This window comes from Leucopleurus acutus (genome assembly GCF_964270905.1).
Source record: "Leucopleurus acutus genome assembly, chromosome: 7".
In the NCBI taxonomy this organism is placed as follows: Eukaryota; Metazoa; Chordata; class Mammalia; order Artiodactyla; family Delphinidae; genus Leucopleurus; species Leucopleurus acutus.
Window position 1 is genome coordinate 82,286,692 of NC_139150.1, and position 21,022 is coordinate 82,307,713.

General features: G+C 40.1%; 1 protein-coding gene and 1 pseudogene across 5 annotated transcripts; both read right to left on the reverse strand.

Annotated features, from left to right (window-relative positions):
- Positions 1-235: 235 nt before the first annotated feature.
- On the reverse strand, positions 236-13,258 carry QNG1 (Q-nucleotide N-glycosylase 1). Of its 4 annotated transcripts, XM_082843153.1 has the most exons (5): positions 12,528-13,040; positions 11,747-12,006; positions 5,810-6,005; positions 5,516-5,634; positions 841-949 (listed from the first exon to the last, which is right to left on the reverse strand). In XM_082843153.1, exons 1-4 carry the CDS (start codon positions 12,862-12,864, stop codon positions 5,564-5,566), a joined length of 864 nt encoding a protein of 287 aa, XP_082699279.1. In that variant the 5' UTR covers positions 12,865-13,040; the 3' UTR covers positions 841-949; positions 5,516-5,563. The 4 variants fall into 4 exon arrangements, with proteins under 4 accessions (XP_082699280.1, XP_082699281.1, XP_082699278.1 ...); XM_082843154.1 differs by lacking the exons at positions 5,516-5,634; positions 12,528-13,040 and adding an exon at positions 13,091-13,258 and having other exon boundaries at positions 236-949; XM_082843155.1 differs by lacking the exons at positions 5,516-5,634; positions 12,528-13,040 and adding an exon at positions 13,069-13,258 and having other exon boundaries at positions 236-949.
- Positions 13,259-19,804: 6,546 nt separating this feature from the next.
- On the reverse strand, positions 19,805-20,604 carry LOC309963821 (phosphoserine aminotransferase-like; annotated as a pseudogene). The gene is made up of 2 exons: positions 20,247-20,604; positions 19,805-20,150 (listed from the first exon to the last, which is right to left on the reverse strand). The product of its transcript is annotated as a phosphoserine aminotransferase-like (transcript).
- Between the last annotated feature and the right edge of the window lie 418 nt (positions 20,605-21,022).

The window sequence follows — 21,022 nt, forward strand, 5'->3', positions numbered from 1 at the left end:
GAATGGATGAAATATTATTACCAAAGATCAATAACATTATAAGGCATGATTAATTTTAAGAAATCTGGGTAGGGAGGGTGGGAGGGAGGGAGACACAAGAGGGAAGAGATATGGGAACATATGTATATGTATAACTGATTCATTTGGTTATAAAGCAGAAACTAACACATCACTGTAAAGCAATTATACTCCAATAAAGATGTAAAAAAAAAAAAAAGAAATCTTGAGATTTAAAGAAAGCATTAAATTTCCTTTACTATTTCTGTCATGTATCCACAGAAAAGGAAAATATAGTTAGAACTAAACAAGTAAACAAAGGGAAAAGTTGGCAATACAGAGTGATCTGTCAGGAAAAATATTTTAAGAGAGCCTGGGTAATCAATTTTCTTGTTGCTGTAACCTCTACCACCTTCTCTAATAACAAAGCAAAATTATACAAATAATTATGCGATATAAAAATGCAAGTTTTTAGGGCTTCCCTGGCGGCACAGTGGTTGAGAGTCCACCTGCCGATGCAGGGGACATGGGTTCGTGCCCTGGTCTGGGAAGATCTCACATGCCGCGGAGCGGCTGGGCCCGTGAGCCATGGCCGCTGAGCCTGCGCGTCCGGAGCCTGTGCCCCGCAACGGGAGAGGCCACAACAGTGAGAGGCCCACATACCGCAAAGAGAAAAAAAAAAAAATGCAAGTTTTTTTAGGATCAGTTTACACTGTGGGTCAATAATATATGCAACGTGTGCGATGAAATGGAATTCCTTTCATATCTTCCCTGTGATCACGGGCATAGTCCCATAAGAAATAATCCAGAAGAATGGAATTGATCTCTCCACTAGATTTTTCATCCTTTTTTTCAGTAAGCTCCAGAAGACAATCCCGGATCAGCTCAACACACCAAAGTGAACACCCTCTGATTTCCACCTCTTGCCTATTCCCATACGAAAGCACTTCTCCTGAAAGGGAAAAAAGACAGAGCAAGAAGCACTAAGAGTCAATGAAATGAAATCTACTCAAAACTTTACTATAGGACAAAACACAGTATTTAAATAGTACTGATTTTAAAATTGTAAATCTCAGATTTATTTTTGGTAATTTAAACCATTTCTAAACTCAGGCATTAATTCAAAATTGCAAGTTAAGTTCCACAAGGACAAGGATCATGTCTGGCTTAGTTGTCTCAATATTCCTAGGACCTAACCTAGCACCTTGCATATACTAGCTCCCCAATAAATAAAAAGTATGGGGTAACCATACTTTTTTTTTTTTTTTTTGGCTATGCTGGGTCTTTGTTGCTGTGTGCAGGCTTTCTCCAGTTGCGGCGAGCAGGGGCTACTTTTTGTTGCGGTGCGTGGGATTCTCGTTGCGGTGGCTTCTCTTTGTTGCGGAGCACAGGCTCTAGGCACGCGGGCTGCAGTAGTTGTGGCATGCAGGTTCAGTAGTTGTAGCTCGTGGGCTCTAGAGTGCAGGCTCAGTAGTTGTGGCGCACAGGCTTAGTTGCTCTGCGGCATGTGGGATCTTCCCGGACCAGGGCTTGAACTCATGTCCCCTGCACTGGCAGGTGGATTCTTAACCACTGCACCACCAGGGAAGTCCCTAACCATACATTTTAAAATATGACAGCAAGATTATTAAATTACTTTTAGAGATGATTTAAATTTTGGGTTTAATGTCAGGAAAAATAAAAACATTATTGCAAAATCTGGAGGACTCCTAGGGGGCCAAATAAACAGTACCTCCCTTCCCCACTTAACACTGTCTTGGGGACATGCCAGGTACACCAAGGAAAACTTAGGAAATCAAAGTTCTTAGCTTGAGCAAGGAAAACCATCATCATTCTTCGGATTTAGGATCCTTGAGAGCTTGTTTGGAGGTTCTAGCACGGGAGCGCAGCTACTTGTATACCCTTGACCAAAGAACAGTCCTCCTCTATCAGGGAAGGTCGTCCTCTTCCACCGAGCGTGCAGCTTCAGGAGGGACGCACATGGAGCAGTGAGGGAAGAAGGGGACACCTGCCTAGCCAGCCAGATCAGCCGAATCAACCCTGGCCATCAATGGGGTGACAGATGTCGTAGCCAGATTGCCCTCACATCCTGGATTCAGGATCCTTTAGTCAGCTCTGCCTGAATATGGAGCCGCGAGCTCCTATAGGACCTGCAGTATATTCAGCGCCCATCTCCAGGGTATATCATCCTGCAGGGTGGGCGCTGGCAGTGCTTTGCCAGGGAGACTAGAGTTGGGCTCATCAACTCAACTGCCTATAAAGATAAGCCAGATAGAGTAAGTGGATGCAGCTGCCAGATGCAAACTGTGGTGAGCTAGAGAGCATGTGCTGCCCCGTGTAAAGGTAAACCCAATGTACCTATATTTCCCTACTCTTACTAGAGAAGCCAGAAAGTTGATTTTCATGTGAAATCTCCTACTTGTCAAGTGCTGATAACTAATTAAAAATCACTTAAAACACTGTTCAAGCCAAGCAAAACACATCTGCAAGCTAAATTTGGCCTCTGGCCACCAATCTGTACCCTTGCACAGAGCTTCACAGTACCTGAGAGGCCCTGTGATCCACTGAGACCTAGAGAAAATACCCTAGCCCCATTGAGTTCCACTCTGTCACCTAGGATCTTAAATAGTGTCCCCTCCATCCATCTCTCCCTGATCCCTGGGGCAGGTGGAAGAACAGACACTGGCTGTGTCCCTCCATTTCCTTACTTTGCCCCAGGTGCCAGCATACAAATCCATTCTTCAGTTCTCTTGCTAATCAACTCCTTCAAACTTGACTATCAACTTGCCAGATTTGCCAAATCAACCATGACAGTGAATTTGGAGGTAGATACCACACCCAAGTGGAGCCATTAGATAAGACCACTGCCCCAGCTAACAGCTTGACTGCAACCTTGAGCCAGATGCACTCAGTTAAGCAGCACCCAAATTCCTGATCCATAGAAACTGTGAGATAATGTTTGTTACTTTAAGTCATTAAATATGAGCAAAATTTGTTACACAGTAACAGTTAACTGTAGAGTTGAACTGTGTTTCCCCCCACCCTCCCCGCCCCCAAAATACATTCGAGTCCTAACTCCTGGTACCTGTGGATGTGGCCTTACTCGTAAAGAGCCTCTACAGATGTAATCAAGTTAAGATGAGGTCATAACTGTGTTAGGATGGGCCTTCAATGCCATGACTGCTGTCCTCATAAAAAAAAGGAGAGGATACGAAGAGACAGAGGAGACACACAGTGAAGAAAGCCATGGTTGGAGTGATGCAGCTACAAAGCTAAGGAATGCCAAGGACTGCTGGCAGCCACCAGAAGCTAGGAAGAGGCAAAGAAAGATTCTTCCCAACACCCTTCAGAGGGATCAAGCATGGCCCTGTAAACACCTTGATTTCAGACTTCTAGCCTCCAGAGACATGAGAGAATATATTTCTGTTGTTTTAAGCCATCAAGTTTGTGATAATTTGTTATGTCAGCCATAAGGAAACAAACAAAGTAACTAATACAGCAACTTATAGTATGGAACAGGACATGGACTTTGAAACAGAAAAAGAATGAAACCATTTGAGAGGACTGACATAGATTAGAGTCAGGGAAGGTAATTTGGCCAACATATTAGGCCTAAAATTCAGCCTTAGAATCACAATGAAGAATCTAATTTAAGCCAAAATGCATTGTCAGTCTTTATAGCTAGCTAAAAAATATGCCTTTGGCGAAGAGATGGGCTAAAGATAAAATGAACAGAAATCTAGGTAGGTAAATGAACAGAAATCTAAGTAGGTCTTCCAAGAGCTGCCCTACCCAGAAGAGAAGAGAAGAATTATACGTGTAGCATATCCTCAAGTTTGGAAAAAGTATCACTGGATATCAGTTAAGGAAGTTTCTACCTCATCTAATCAAGCCACCTGGTTCTAGATTTCACTTAAGATAATCTTTAGGGACTTCCCTGGTGGTCCAGTGGTTAAGACTCCATGCTCCCAATTCAGGGGGCCCGGGTTCAATCCCCGGTCAGGGAACTAGATTCCGCACGCTGCAACTAAGAGCTCGCATGCTGCAACTAAAAGAGCCCACATGCCGCAACTAAGACCCGGCGCAGCCAAATAAATAAATATTAAAAAAAAATTTTTTTAATCAGTGTCCTAGACTTATGTGTGCTCCTTTATATTTATAGGTTCTATCAATGTTTCTCCTCTAGTTTGCTAGTAAAGTACTTTTTTGGGAAAAAAAAAGTCCAACTTTGCTTAAATAAACTAAGAGGCAAGGGAATTTGCTCCCCCTATGACAAACTAGCGAAGGATAGTTTGAAGCTGGATGTAATAAGAGGCAGTAACAGCTGCAGCTGGACATCTGCAAAAGAGCCTCTGGAGGTGAAATGGATGGAAGAAGAAAATTCAGACAACTCTGTACAACTATGCTGGGTGATCCCTTCTCACCAGAGTTTTTCCCACAGTAGCAGAGACAACTGGGTGCTCTAAAAACTCAGGAGAAGGAGACGGACAAAGCATGGAGAGTTAGGAAAAGCTATGTGGAAGAGGTAACATTTGAACTAAGCCTTTGTGGATGTGTAGGATTTGAATTGAAAAAAAGAAAATCTGGGTGAGGGAAACCAAGCAAGAGTGTGTTTAGAGATAGGAATGAACATTCTATATGTTGGCCAAAAAAAAGATCAGCTGAATATGGCTGTATGTAGAAGCCCTGACTGCTAAATGTTGTCCCTTTTAAAGGTATCCAACAATTAATGACCCCAGACATGAGCAATGTGACATAAAATAGCTTGTTATTTTTCAAATGAGGAAATGGGCAAAACAGATTGCCCAAGGCTGCATAACCTGGTAGAAGCAATCATAGGAATAATGGTACTTTTATATCCTGTGCTATTCTTATTTTGGGTGATTGAAATCTATTTCACAAGAGAAAATTATTCAATCATAAAAACTACTTCTTTTAAAAATAAAGAAAAAAGTAGCTGAAAATACTGTACCTAAAAGAGAAATTAACATGAAAATTGTACAGTATAATTATTTTCCTTATACAAAGAAATGTTTAAAAAACAAAAAGCTACTTTTCATACAAACACAATTATCTATACTCACATATTAAAATAAGGCTCCCACTCTTGAGAATCAATAATCAAACCCAAAAATGGTAAATAAATAAGCCTAGGAAAGTGAGCGACTTGTGCAAGATAAGCCAGTGACAGACCTTGGAGCCTCCTAATGCAAAATCCAGTACATATTACCTATCTCTCTGCCCACCTTTTTTTTTTTTTTCCCCCGTACACAGGCCTCTCACTGCTGTGGCCTCTCCCGTTGTGCAGCACAGGCTCCGGACGCACAGGCTCAGCGGCCATGGCTCACGGGCCCAGCCACTCCACGGCATGTGGGATCTTCCCAGACCGGGGCACGAACCCGTGTCCCCTGCATCAGCAGGCGGACTCTCAACCACTGCGCCACCAGGGAAGCCCTCAGCCCACCTTTTATTTCACAGTGTAGTGTGCTCTTCAGCTTAGCACGCTTTAAATACAAACCTGAACTGTCTTAGTGTTGCACACCTTCACGTGACATAAATTTAGGTTTCATTTTATTATAAGACTCTGAAATGATGACGTCCAAATAGTGTGATTTCCAACAATATCGATATTCCACACTGTAAACAAAAAGCAATTTTCTTTGTAATTTAATTGCCCCTGCATTCTTCTTTACATGTGCTTTTAACAGTAATAGTGTTTTGTTTTGTTTTTTAAGGAAAGAAGACCTTTTGTGAAAGAAACTAGACAAAGACCCAACATATAACAAAGAATGGCTTAATTAAGCTGGCAAACCTTTGAGAAGTTTCTCCAGTAGTTCGTCAGAGTATTTCAGGGCTCCCAGGTAAACAAGAACCTGAGGTAATCTATAGTCAGCAAACATGGTGATTCTGGAGATGTCCTTAAAGCAGCCGTCTCCTTTTCCCTCTAATACACTCCACGTATCTGCCACAAGGATTTGGGCCCGTTTGTAAAAAGAAATTCTTTTCCCCTGATGAATGAGGAGAATATAAATGTTACCTGGGTATGTGAAAGCTTTATGTATGCTGTTAAAAAAAAGGCACACATAGAAAACATTTTTCAAGGGTGGAATAATCTTACTCTTTGGTAAGAATTTATAGGCCTTTTACAGAAGAAAAGAAGGGGTCTAATAAATACTAAGTTATCTCTATCACTCCAAATTTACTTCCTATATTTTTCAAAGCACATAAAATACAATTTATGGAATCATGGCACTATTTAGTGTTCTTTTTCAATGGCATTACTTCATATACATATTTCCGTGTCACTATAATCCACCTGCTTGCTATTGTTAAGGGCTAGATAGCATTTCTTTAGAAAGTTTCTTAAGTTAAAAAATATATGTTTTTCTGATTGCAACATAAATCACATTAATTGTATAAAATATGGAAGAGTATAAAGAAGAAAATACTCATTCCTAAATTCACCTCTGAAGAGAATTACAACATCCATTTTTTAATGTTTCCTTTCAGATAAAATGATTAACTTATTTCAGAGATAAAGACAAAACTGATCAGCAGCTATAATTTATCAAGTCTACCCTTTTTGGAAATGGTCCAAGTTAATATGTAAGTCCATATAACAAAATTAGTTACCAATTATATTTATACATGGAAGAAACAAATTTAACCAGGCATTATAAGATAATGGGTCATAATTTAACTCAAAAATTCTCTATAGGGACTTCCCTGGTGGTCCAGTGGTTAACACTCCATGCTCCCAATGCAGGGGGCCTGGGTTCAATCCCTGGTCAGGGAACTAGATCCCACATGCCGCAACTAAAGATCCCATGTGCCGCAATTAAGACCCCGGTGCAGCCAAATAAATAAATAAAATTTTTAAAACTCTCTATAAAACTACAAATGCTCATTAGCTTTCACTATGGAAAAACAGATAATTACAGTCTACTCTTAGTCCTAACACCAATGCTAATAACCTCAAATCATCTTTTATAACTGCTAGTCTGCTAAATGTGAATAATCAGTATCACTGGCTCCCAAAATATATTCTGACCACCTTGGAGAATGTTTAAATAAGTAAATGACATAAAGAAGTAAATAAAAAGTGAAATTAAATTCTTCAAGGAAAGACTCCATATAAAAATTCTTTAAGATGATAATATAGATTCCTTTATTTACTAAAAAAACCTCCAATGCTACACTGTCCTAATGAGAAATAACCTAATATTCCTTAACCTTAAGGTATACCTCTTACAATCAATCCAGACTTACTTTTACTAAATAAACTAAATTTCATTTCTTTTTTTTTTTTAAACTAAATTTTCTAAGGCCACCACTAAAAAAGCAGGTATCTTGTTTTCTAGGGCAAACACATACACTCATTTTTTGACATAGTGTAAAGACTGTAAATTACACTGAGTGCTGGGGGAACAAATCACCACTAAGAAATATCCCTATATCATTTGCTAATAATCTATATTCTCAAACCTATCAAAATATGACAACCTGGCAGCTGTTCCTCTATATACACCGGACTTATATATGGTAACTAGGTTTCTAATTCAAGTCTACTTTATTAAACAGCAAGGCATAAAACTTAATTGGCAAAATAAAACTGTTTCAAACAAAATTATTACATCATAATATTTACTATGATAAAAGCTACTGTCTCCTATTTTTAACAAGATTCATAGAGCGAACTGGAAAAATCTAGGAACCAGACTTATATAACAAAATCAGTGCTGGCATCTAACAAAACACAAATTGTCACATCATGAGCACTGTTTCCATGGTAGCCAACTAGTATCACAAGGATTAGATTATAATACCCTAAAATGAAAACAAAAACAAATTCAAGCAAGGAATCTAAAAATAAACTCAAATCACCTATAAAACATTTTCTTAACAAGCTGATACGGTTTTTAGTAATGAAATAATTTTAGTAATAAAATTCTACATCTGTAAAATATTAACTGATATCACTGAAAATACAGTAAATCCCCAAATAACAATTACCCTATATTTCCATAATATTGCTTTGTGAATAAAATATTTTCAAAATAGTACCTTTATAAAGTAATTACCAGTGTAAAACTCTATAACCATGAGTTGATTTTCTGCAACAAACTTATTATGAACAAATTAGAAAGGTCAAAAATTACAAATGCTTAAGAGTAACATAAAATGTTATCAATTAAAATATCAGAAAAGCTCATGCTTTTCATGTATATTTATCAGTACATCAGCGTAAAGGAAGCCAATCTATTAATTAGGACTTTTATATAGCTACTGAATAGTCTAAATCAGAGTCACTTGAAGAGCTTAAAAAAAATAGTTCTTTTACCCATAGATCAGAATCTTTGAGGATGGTGCTTTGGAAATGTATCTGAATTCTGAAGCTTCCTAACTGATTCTGGGGCACAGCCAGGTTGGGAAATCACTGATCTAAAACTGTCTCATTTAGACAAATTTTCTAATTTCATTAATTTGTTCGTAATATCTAAAAATGAATGATAATCGCAGTAACTAAATAAACATTAAAAACAATTGTAACTATTTTTATGTAACTTGCTGAAGATTAAAAAATACAGCAACCAAAAAAAAAAAAAAATACAGCAACCAATACCACGACCATATTACGAAGGAGCAGGGAAAAGGGCATTCCAATACGCTGTGGCTGATCATCTTTCTGGAGAAGAGTTACCATTTTTATGTATCACAAGCCTGAAAATCCTGGCCATGCTCTGACTCAGTAATCCCATTACTAGGAATCCATCCTAAGAAAATATTATGGGTGTGAACTGTTGTCAGTATTGCTTATTATTATATAAAACTGAAAACAATAAGATACAAAATTTAATTTAAAAACTAAAACTGTGTATCACAATTATTCTGGTAAAATAGTTCGGGCAAATAATTATGGTAAGGTACATCTATATGGTGGAATACTGTGAAGTCATTAAAAATAGTAGTATGGAAAAAAAAGTGTGCTGTGAAAGAATTTTTATTGACATAGATGCTCATAATATGTTAAATTTTAAGACAGTTTGTATAGCATAACTCTCCCCCACTCATATGTATACACATTCACACACACAGAGAAAAAGACCCAATTGTGAACAGTGGTTACCTCTTGGCAGAATAAAGACTGCTCCTCTGTACCGTCCAAATTCTGTATTAATTTGTTTTACTTTTGCAATTAGAAAATTTTAAAATATGGATTAAAAGACATTTGATTTTAGCACTTTCTGAATTCAGAAGCAGCGCCCAAACTTAATTAGAATTCCTTTAGACTTGGAATTAATTGAGCAAAGTGCTCTAACTATTTATATATCTTTTAAATGAATATGCAAAAGTAACTGTAAATTAACTAATCAAAGGGTTAAGTGAACACACACTACATGCTCAGTGTTATGTTAGGAATCATATGGCTTTCAGAAATATAGTGCTTTTGAGTAACAATAATGATAATCTTATGAAAAAATACATGAAAAAATATAATACTCCTTTAGGAAAGTGTTAAAAGGTTTAGGTTTGATTTTGGTTACATTTTGGGGATATTTCTGTAAGAATGTATTTTAGAAATAAATACTGATGGGAAATGGTTCAGGTACTAATTTTCATTTAAAATGTATCAGCCTTAAAATTAATCTATATCCTGGTACAGTTTTTAACTGAACTCTTCAGCATACATAACAAATCAAAAGAAAGCACTATGCTGTAAATAAAAGAGAAATTCAACAAATGCTTACTAAATCAACACCATAATCTACCAAAAAAAATCACTCCTTTCTTTCACAAAGACAAAAATTCAGGACAACTTGAAAGTAAATAAACTACATGGTGTCCTGAATTCATTCCATCCTGAAGTCATGTTAGATTTAATCTCAGCCCTTCTTGTACAACAACCATGTCAGTTCTGGAATACACAGAGTCTTAGCCACATTAATGGCAGTTTGATTTATTTTATACACTGTTTAATATATTTATAAATGGTCGGAATGATGGACCAAGGAACTTGATCCAAATTTCCTGAAAAACAAGGTTGAAATGACATACTTTGAAGACAAAGATAAATCTCCAAGTACCCTCTGCATTAGTAAAATGGTTCCTCAGAAGAGAATAAAGTTCAACAGTGGCCTAGGGCCTCTTTTCTAAGAACTGCCTCTGTCCGGCCCATTCAGTCCTCGCGCAGGAGTTTTAGAACCCAGAGGAAGTTTCTCCCTCTCTCCCTGATGGCTGAAGTGATAAAATGCAAAATTCATGGATCTTTTCTACTTCATGGAGAAAGCTGGTCTGCAGTAAAGGAAAAATGGAGTCAAGAGAAACAAAGAAGAGAGACTGAATCCTGATGGCATTGAGTCCCTGATCCCGGATGTTTATCCCCAGTACCTAGCCCCAAATTCTTTTTGCTTAAGTTTTTTCTTGTTTTGTGTCTGTCAGTTGCAATTAAAAGAATCTTAACATACATAATCAGGCATCTCTCACTTTACAGCAGAATTGAAAAGCTAGCTATTTCTTGACTAAATGACCTAAGATACACTAGTTAACCTTTCTTTTTTTCAGACTTTGGTTCTTGGTCTGCAAACAGGACTGTAATGTTCCTTGTCCCTAGGCCCCACAGAGTTGTTCTGTAGATCAAATGAGAGTGTCTGTGCAAACACCTTGTAAATCATAAAGAACGATTTGAACAATATTACTGGTAATTTTAGTTGTAGAATTGTGATTACAAAAGGGTAGCTTCAAAATTTTAAGTTGACACAAGTATTCATTAACTTAGTCAATAGATTTACATTATATGATCCCCCTGAAGTTGCTTTCAATTCTACGTCACAGTTAAAATAAACAGTGATAACAAATTCTAAAAGAATTATACAAAAGCAAAATCCAGGTATACACTGGGAGGGTACACAAAATGTTCACCCTTTTTTTAAAAATTTTTTTTCACCCTTTTAAAAGAACACCTATTTAAACTTTTTTGTACCATAAAGCAAATAATACTGTTAAAGTACCCTGTGTATGAAAAAGAAAACACACAGTATATATACATGAGAACTCTGCAAGAAATATTTTTTATTAGAGAGAATTTAGTATGCATCCTGATTTTCATCCAATGAAGTAAATTTTTTGAAGTACTAAAAGGACCTCACTATCCCTAAGTGACAACATCATGTTGAAGGTCTAGTGTTAATTCAGGTTTGAAACATTTTTAAAGGACAGAATAAAGAGAATACACTGATTAGAAAAATTAAGAAAATATCTTTGAAACACTACTTAATAATTTTGTTATTGTTCCTTTGTTCCACATGGAAAAAAATTCCAAAATTTAAATTTTTATTCTCAAAAGGAATTCTGGAAGTAAAAGAGTTAACTATGAGAAGATAATTAAAGAACTCTAAAATGGCCAACAGGGGCTTCCCTAGTGGCACAGCGATTAAGAATCCACCTGCCAATGCAGGGGACACGGGTTTGAGCCCTGGTCCGGAAAGATCCCACATGCCGCGGAGCAACTAAGCCCGTGCGCCACAACTACTGAGCCTGCGCTACAGAGCCCGTGAGCCACAGCTACTGAGCCCGTGTGCCACAACTACTGAAGCCCGCGCGCCTAGAGCCCGTGCTCCGCAACAAGAGAAGCCACTGCAATGAGAAGCCCGCGCACTGCAACGAAGACCCAATGCTGCCAAAAAATAAATAAGTATATTTTAAAAAATAAAAATAAAAAAAAATTAAATGGCCAACAGAAGCAACTCACCTCAAACTGAGTCACATCTCTATAAGAAGGAAAGCTTTCAACTACCAGGTGCAATAACTTCTGAGCACTTTTATCACTTTTTCGGACACAATTAAGAAAAGAGCCTTCAAATTTCTCAAGCAGAATTTTCCCGGTTTCATTGAGAATCCGATGCCTCTCTTCTATCAAAGGCATGGGGACGTCTGTATCAGAACGGAGTATATGCCGAACCTCATCCAGGGTAACTGTGGCATAGTACGAAGCACTAGTTATTGGTATCCCTTGGGGAGAAAAGAAAAGGCATTGGAATAACGTCATACATTTATATTCATTAGGCCCTTGCTATTGCAACACAATTAAAATGAAACTGCATAACTGTTACAGGAATGCAGTAAAAGTGGATGAGTAATTAAAAATCTGAAGCAGATCCCTCACTCTCTATTTGCTTGTCTGTATTTATTCATCCACTTCTAACAATTGTAATATTACATCAGATGTATTTTGACTGTGTAAAATGTGTTATAATTTCTGCCCTTTGTTCCTCAGATGCCATCAAAGTGGCATTCTTTAGAAAACTGACTTTGACTTATCTGTGACAATGATAAATATTAGAATCATTTCCCACTGAATAAAGATTTCATGCCAGCCTCTTCTCATACTTTTAAGCAGAGGTACCGGCAGTGAAGAACTTCAATTTCGCCTTATCAACACATTATTCCATCTCCCAACCCGCTCTGTGGGACCCTACCACTAAACTGAAACCTCAAAGCTGCTGGGTCTGACCGGGAGAAGGGGCACCAACCTTCGTCCAGGGCTCTGTTGACCGCGGCGCACAGGGACCAGTACCCACTGTACGTTTTCCCCCCGTACCCCACCAGACATCTGTGCTCGTCACTCTCCGACCAGAAGGAGAAGTTGAGCGTGTCTGTCACGAACACCCAGTTAACGGCGGCCTCGTCCGCCGCCTTGGGGTTCAGCTCATGAAGGGCCTTCCAGGCCCCAACGCGCAGCTCGGGCCCCGCGGCCTTGGCCAGCAGAAGCTCGGCCACCCTCCGCACGCCTCCGCCGTCAATGAACACATCTCGACTGTTCTCCGCAATGAATTCTGCGGACTCCTTGGGAGTCAGAAGCCCGTCCATCCGCCCCTCCCCTGTGGAAAGGGAACCGACGCTTTCGCCCGCAGGCCGGCCAAACTCTCTTCCCTCTCTAGCTGGGGCAAGGGCCAGGGTCCCCTACGACTCCTCCTCCCTTTCCACCGCGGGATCGCTGCCCTAAAAGGCACCCGCCCTCTCAGAGAGGCTAGCAAAACCGACTGGGCCCGGCCCCGACAGCCGAAGCCGTACCAGACTGGGGAACTCTGCATACCGCTGCGCTGCGCAGCGCGCCAGCCCGAGGCCTCAGGCACTTCCGGGAGGGCGGCCCCGCCCACTCGCGCCGGGGCGCACTCCCGGGACCCGCTTCCGCTTCTGAAGGTCTGGAAACCGCCTCGAAGCGTCCGGCGCGACCTTGCTGGGAGTTGCCCACTCCGAGACGTGGGGCTTGGCTGTTTTGCCCGTGCTCCCCCCTCCCTCGGGCAGGTGGGCCTGCGTCCGCCGCCGTGGCCCGAGTCGCGATGATTCCGACCGGTGTACTGCGTTGCCCTCACTCGGCTCCCGCCCCTCCCCTCTCCACGGAGGGCGAAGTCTAGGCAAGATATCCGTGGCGACGCCCTGCATCCGGGTTCCTGGAACGCGAGGAGCTTTCTGGCCGCGGGTTTCGGTATGGGGGGCCGAGCCACCCCTAGACTACGACACGGGTTGGCGGTCCCACCACCCCCACCCACATGTCCCAGGCAGGCCACTTCTTCATTTTGCTGAATCCTGGCCCATTTGGAGGTTTAGGATTAGTTGGAATGTTTGGAGAAATGGATGAGGAAACAAGTGTATTAAATCGTTAAATTAATATTATGTGCCTGGATTTGTGCTTAGATACCGAATCCCATTTAGTCTACGGCCGTGTCAAAAGCAGCAATCGTAATCCCTATTTGTGCAAGAGAAGCTGAGTGATTCAGTGCTTACTTCCTGGTCATGTCAGTGGTCTGGGCTGAGATTCCATCTCCAAGTCAGAGGCACTTTCCACGAACCAAGCTCACCAGTGCCAACCATCCTGGTCAAGTAAGGGACTATGTCAGTGGCTCTAGTCAACTGAAGAGACATTATTATAAAATATAAGTATCACCTTACAGCCCCAAACTTAAAAAAGCAAAACAAAAACGCACACAAACCTTCTAGTAGTATAAGGAGAGAGGTTTAGGAGTCAGTTTAGCGATGATCCAAGTTTGCCTCATGATGAAATTTTGGTATAGAGGCATGTATTTTTTTCCCCTTCAGAGACTTAAATCTCCATGGATCATATAAAACGTTCACATCTTTGAAAATCACCCATTAAAAATAATCATCAGTAGTCATCTCTAGTTATTGAATTGGGGGAGTATTTGGAACTTTAAGTCTGACAACTGTGCCTTTAGAGAAGCAGAACATTCTTCATCCCTGCAGTTTCTTCATTTGGATAAGAAAAAGGAACTTTAAGAGCTTCACTACGATTTGCTCTTCCAGAAGAAGTCACTAGTACAGTAATATGGTTGTTGAATAAATGTCAACCTGTTGACTACCCCAGCAGTTGTAAGTCTTGGGAGTCAAAGAAGTTGATTAGTAGGGAGTTCCCTGGCGGTCCAGTGGTTAGGACTTGGTGCTTTCACTGCCACGGCCCCAGATTCAATCCCTGGTCCGGAACTAACATACTGCAAGCCATGTGGCCAAAGGAAAAAAAAGTTGATTGATTAACAAGAAAATTTAGCAATCTATGAAAGAATCCAAGAGGTTAAATAATTTAGGCCATTTTCTTATACTGAGGCTTGTTGACAAAAAAAAAAAAGTCAAAATTCTACTATGTTCAGGCTATTGAGTGAGACATAAGAGTAGTATAAACAAAAGTAAAACATGCTTCCTTCTCTCAAGGAACTTGTTAAGATAAAGCATAAACTTTTCGTGTATAAGAGGAGTTGTTTTTTTTTTAAGTATGTTTGCAAGATGCTAGGAATAGAAAAAGTGAGTTCTTTACCTACTCAACATCCTTTCCCTCTTTCTTCCTTCCCAGCAGAATTTTTTTTTTAACATCTTTATTGGAGTATAATTGCTTTACAATGGTGTGTTAGTTTCTACTTTATAACGAAGTGAATCAGCTATACATATACATATGTCCCCATATCTCCTCCCTCTTGCGTCTCCCTCCCACCCTCCCTATCCTACCCCTCTAGGTGGTCACAAAGCACAGAGCTGATCTCCCTGTCCAGCAGAATTCTGACATTGTTCAGGAATCTCTCTCTTACCCATAGTTGGTGTAGCACAGCATCCTCAGCTCCAGAGGTGGTCTGGACTGGTCTAAGGGTAATATTACCCTCTTGTCAGGGATTGGATTAGGGTCATGCATGTTCCCCAGTTCACCTCAATGAGTTGCAAGGATAGGTTTGCAGGATGCTTCCAGAAAAGCTATTCCAGGAGAACTTCCAGAAGTGATTCATGCTCCTTCTGGACATGGTTGTTCTTGGATATGAGGCTTGAAATTGCTAGTCTTTTTTTTTTTTTTTTTTTCGGTACGCGGACCTCTCACTGCTGTGGCCTCTCCCGTTGTGGAGCACAGGCTCCGGACGCGCAGGCTCAGCGGCCATGGCTCACGGGCCCAGCCACTCCACGGCATGTGGGATCTTCCCGGACCGGGGCACGAACCCGTGTCCCCTGCATCGGCAGGCGGACTCTCAACCACTGTGCCACCAGGGAAGCCCACGTCAACTCTTAAGTTTGTCTTACTTTTGGATTCCAGTTATCTTGAGTTAATAAACTTCCTTATAGTAAAAGCAGTTTTGAGTTGGGTTTTCTATTATTTGCTATGAAAGCTTCCTATCTTAGGTAGCAAATACAGACATGCTATCTGACATCTTATGATCTAGTGGGGAAGGCAGACAATCAAATGTCTGGGTAGAATTGTGCTTCAAGCAACAGAAAACCAGATTCTAGTGACTAAACAAAAAGGGAATTGTTATTCTCATATAATAAGTCCAGAGGTAGGCACTCCAGGGCTGGTGCAACTCTGAGAATGCCAGCAAGGAGCCAGGCTCCTTGCTTCCTGTCTCACTATCACTAGTATGTGCCTTTATGGTTGTAAGATGGCTCTACCCTTACAAGGCATTGTGTCCACAAAAAGAAGGAGGAAAGTAAAGGGGGCAAAGGGCCAAGGAAACATGCCAACTGAGTATGTTTCTTTTGAAAACCTTTGCCAGAAGCTCTACCACATAGACATAGGCTTTTGAAGAGATCAAGGGAGGGAGGCATGGTCAATGATATTGTGTCCCTATCATTTTCCACCCCCCAAACAGTAATCAAGTTAGATTTTTCCAGTTATCAAGAGAGCCATCATTCTGAAAAGCTAAATTAAATGTCAAGCATTGGCAACAATCATTGCTACATCTGCTATTTTCTGTCATGATCTGCTATGGCAGATACTTTAAAAAGTGGGTTAAAATGTATTCTTGGGCAAAAGTTGGCTAGAGCAATGGACGGACAATAGACATTGCTAGAGAGCAGTAGTTTCTGATATATGCAGAAGGAGGAAATTAAAGAAGTAAAATGGATTTTGTGAAGGTAGGATATCTGTTATTTTCATTTCTCCTGACTCTCCCGAAGTGACCAACATACTAAAGCCCCAAGAAGGCTTAACAGAAAAGAGATACGGTTCACTACTATGTAGTTTTTCTGTTCATTTTCTCCTTGATTTATCCATGTATAGCATTTAAAATTGATCACTTCCTTAAATTCACTCTTGGCTTCTAGGGCATTATATTATATTATCCTAGTTTTCTTAGTACCATTGAAGGCTCCTTCTCTTCCTCCTCTCTTCTTATTGTATGTAGAACGTCCCATCTACAGGCTTTGCTTAGGGACAGAATGGACTCTTTTTAGTGAAAACTCTGACTCTTAAATACTTCAACTTCTATTTAAAAATATGCAGCTATAATGGAATAAATATATCATTTCCATTATATATCATTAACATTCTCACTACAGTTCAAAACCAATTAGAATTTTTTTGAACCATAGTTTGCTTTTAACTAGTGAAATATTAATATTAACATTTCCTACTTTGGAGGAAGAACTAAGTATTATTAAAAAAACAGTACAGAGCTTCCAGATTGGTGAGATTCGGGGAGAGTAACATGCTGGGAGAGCATGGAAGCTCCATGCCCCTTCCCACATACCTTGCCCTATGTGTCTCTTTCATCTGGCTGTTCCTGAGTTTTATCCTCTTACAGTAAACTGATAATCTATTTATTTTCCTTGCTGTCTAAAAAACACAACAAAGTTCTGGAACAAGCCAGACAGTCCTTGAGAGGTTTGCTGAGTTCCAGGAATGTTCCTTTAGCAGATTACAAACAAGACTTAAATGTCATTGAAGAAATGATTTCAATGATATTAGAGATCACCAGTTCCTGCCTGCCAAATTCTCTTCACCACCATCCAAACTTGGTGTATGCACTGCTTTGAACATGAGATCTCTTTGAACAATTTTGAACTCACCCTTCATTTCAGGATGTAACACAAAGTATTGATCTGGTAATCACCTTCTTTAGCTCAAGGATGCTACAAGCTGGAGCTGAGCTGTCAGTGGAATGGGTTCTGGAAATCATCAAGCAAGGGGTTGTTGCACTGCCCAAAGACAAGCTAAAGAAATTTCCATAACTGATATTTAAATATGTGGAAGCAGGGCAGGGGAAGGGGGAATTGGATGAAGGCAGTCAAAAGATACAAACTTCCAGTTATAAGAGAAATAAGTACTAGGGATGTAATGTACCATATGATAAATATAATTAACACTGCTGGATGTTATATATGCAAGTTGTTAAGAGAGTAAATCCTAACAGTTCTCATCACAAGAGAAATAAGTTTTTTTCCTATTTCTTTAATCTTGGACCTATATGAGATTATGGATGTTCACTGAACTTATTATGATAATCACTTCATAATAAAATTGGTGTATGTAAATCAAATCATTATGCTGGGGACTTCCCTGGTGGTGCAGTGGTTAAGAATCCACCTGTCAATGCAGGGGACATGGGTTCCATCCCTGGTCCAGAAAGATCCCACATGCTGTGGAGCAACTAAGCCTGTGTGCCACAACTACTGAGCCTACGTGCCACAACTACTGAAGCCCGTGCACCTGAGCCCATGCTCCACAACAAGAGAAGCCACCACAATGAGAAGTCCGTGCACTGCAACGAAGAGCCCCCGCTTGCCACAACTAGAGAAAACCTGCGCACAGCAATGAAGACCAAAACACAAACAAAAAAAAGTAGCCAAAAAAAAAAAATCATTATGCTGTACATCTTAAACTTATACAGTGCTGTATGTCAATTATATCTCAATAAAACTGGAAGAAAATAACACACGAACCAAAAAAAAACGCAAATGTGGGAGAGGTTCTGGGGAACAGAAGTAGACAGATTGCCTGGTGTACCTTCTAGTAAAGAGGATCACATGATCATGTTTGCAATGCACACTTTGATTTGCAGAATTGGTGCCAGTTGGCAGCAGATCACTTAGTGAAAAAAAAAGGTGTGGGTGGAGTGGGGATTCACAGTAACATATGCAAAAAAACTACTTTTAAAAAGTGCAAAAATAAACAGATACAAAGGAATATTTATCATGACAGAACCTGAGGCAGGGATTAAGTGCTGATGTTTTATCTATGAGGTGCAATCTGAGGGCATTGACAGCGAGGGAGAGGAAAAGAGGAAGTTCGGTTGGCAAGTAACACAGGGGGACATAGTATGTGTGCTGGCTACTGCTTCACGGTGAGCCTGGAAGAGACACAGCTAATCACTGTGTAGAAGCATTGGCACAGCCTGCACTACCTGGACAAACTATGTGAAGAAACTGTGCCTCAGAGCAGTCTGTGGAGGGAGAAAAGAAAGGAAATCCTCCTTTCTCTCTCTGTCTCTCTCTTTTTCTAGCTGTTTTAGGATTTTAATGTTCTTCACCTATTCAACATAAAATACTGACAATATATAAACAATAAGGGAAAAGACTCTTCAGCAAAGACCTTCCAGAACTCAGTTTCCCTCTGGTCAAACACTATAAAAGAACATTCAAGTGAACAAAGGATAAGGGAATTTAACAGAGAATTTTAGTTCAACGGCATAACCAAAAAAAGAGCCAATCAACCAACCTTCTCTTCTACTCTTTGAAAGGAAAGCAAAAGTGAACCTGAGAACTTCTAAATCTTTTTTGTAAAGCAGCTTTAAAAGGGAGGGAGGGTGGAAGTGGGGAGCGCAACTGTGGCTAATGTAATGCTATAATGCAGGAAGTGAAGGATTCTAACAAATTCTAAAATTCTCTATGTGTGTTACTGAGAACCACATTATTGGAAATATAAGCGCATAGTGATATAAACTATTTGGTACTAAAAACAGACCTTGCTATATAAACATGTAGTACATCACTTTTATCGCTTTATGAGAATAACAGTATAAAGAAAGATCTCCAGTTTGCCCTTTAGTCTGGAACTTCTGAACACTCAGCACACGGTCAGTGCAGACCTGAATTAACAGCTGCGGAAGCCAGGAGACCCCACTGCTGTCACTTTGTAAAGGATCAAGAATCGAGTTTCTAGAGAACACCATCCACCCTCCTCACTGTGTGTTTGTGTGCCTCTAGAAACAACTTCAGTTTGCATAATTAAGTCCACAATCAAGTGTGAATACTGAGATCTAGCTAGGAAAAGTAGCAGCAAAGGCAACATAAGCTAGTTTTTGTTAGAAAAGCAAGAGGAAGATTTTTTAAATGTTTCCAGTTCAAGTCAGAATTAAGATGTCTAAGTCCCACCAGCTGTGGATGTTTTGCTATTGTTCCTTGAAAAAAAGAAGAGTCTATAATAAATATGTCCATTCGAGAAAAATGCCATGTTTGTTAAGTTTTTCGTAGCCATTCCCAAGTTACTTTAAATTTTGTCCGATGTTCAAGGACAGAGTACGTATTGGTTAGGATGTGTTCATAGATGTATCTCCAAATAATTTTTCACGAAGGCTGCGAGCTTCTGAACATCTTCTCTCCTGTTGGCATTATACAGAGAAGCCATGATGCCTGCCACAGACCCATGCCCTTTCAAGGAGATTATATTGAATTCAAAAGCTTTATTGAGAAATCTTTTAGTCTAAAGCATCATCTCCTTTGGCATTGCCAATGCAGAATGGAATATTCATCTTGCTTCAGAATGGAATATTTGCCTTGCTTCTATTCTGGGCGTCACTGGATATACATAGGATCCTTGAGAATTATCAATAACATCATAAATCATTTGAGATTTGACAGAGCTAAGCTTCATGGTTGCTTCACCACTGTTAGTCTTCTTTTTTTTTTGCAGAACTTCCCCGACCAGGGATCAAACCCTCGCCCCCTGCAGTGGAAGCATGGAGTTTTAACCACTGGACCACCAGGGAAGTCCTTCACCACTGTTATTCTTAATATACTCCAAGACCAAGCCAATGCCATAGAAGCCGAAACAGGGAGCTGTGTTGAATGGAGTTGTTTCTGGCTTGCACTTTGTATTCCAGGATGGAGGGGCACTTTCTGAGGGTGAATCCTAGCAGGATATCTTGAAAGATCACCACTGTGACCCCTGAAGAGCCAGCATTCTGCTGGGCACCATCAAAAATCACACCAAACTTGTAAACACCAAACTGGTTTATATGGGAAATTTGAGGACGTGTCAAAAACCAGCAGTGCTCCCCTGACATCAGAGATAAAGTAAAATTCTACTCTGGACCTGGTCTCATTTGTGCAGTAATACATAGAGGAAGTGACCTGATTGAAGTTCCAGGGGCTTGGATCCAGAATTTTCCTATAACTTCTAAGTTTAGAATAGATGACACTCACAGTTCCCAAACTTCTAGGCTTCTGGGGGTTTTCACATCAATCAGGTTTAAGGGGACAGCACTGAACTGGCCCAACCAACCCTCCTCTTTGCACAAAAATCATTATCTGGAACGGTTAACAATTTCCACATGAGATTCTTCTTTTTTTTTTTTTTTTTCCCACATGAGATTCTATATAATCTCAGCTAAAGCTGATGGCCTGTGGCTCATTTCAAGAACACTAATGCCGACTCCTTTGTGGTCTAGTAGTTCTTTTTGTATGTCTAACAACACAGAGCTAGGCAGCTTGGTGGCCTGAGCTAAAACTGACTGCCTACCTCCAAGTGTTCGCAGTG

Coding starts and splice junctions, on each gene's coding strand:
- QNG1 (XM_082843152.1), bottom strand. CDS start 12,864: ATGGACGGGCTTCTGACTCCCAAGGAGTCCGCAGAATTCATTGCGGAG. Junction 12,007..12,527: donor CAACAGAGCCCTGGACGAAG/GTTGGTGCCCCT, acceptor TTTCTCCCCAAG/GGATACCAATAACTAGTGCT. Junction 950..5,809: donor ACTGGAGAAACTTCTCAAAG/GTTTGCCAGCTT, acceptor TTTCCCTTTCAG/GAGAAGTGCTTTCGTATGGG.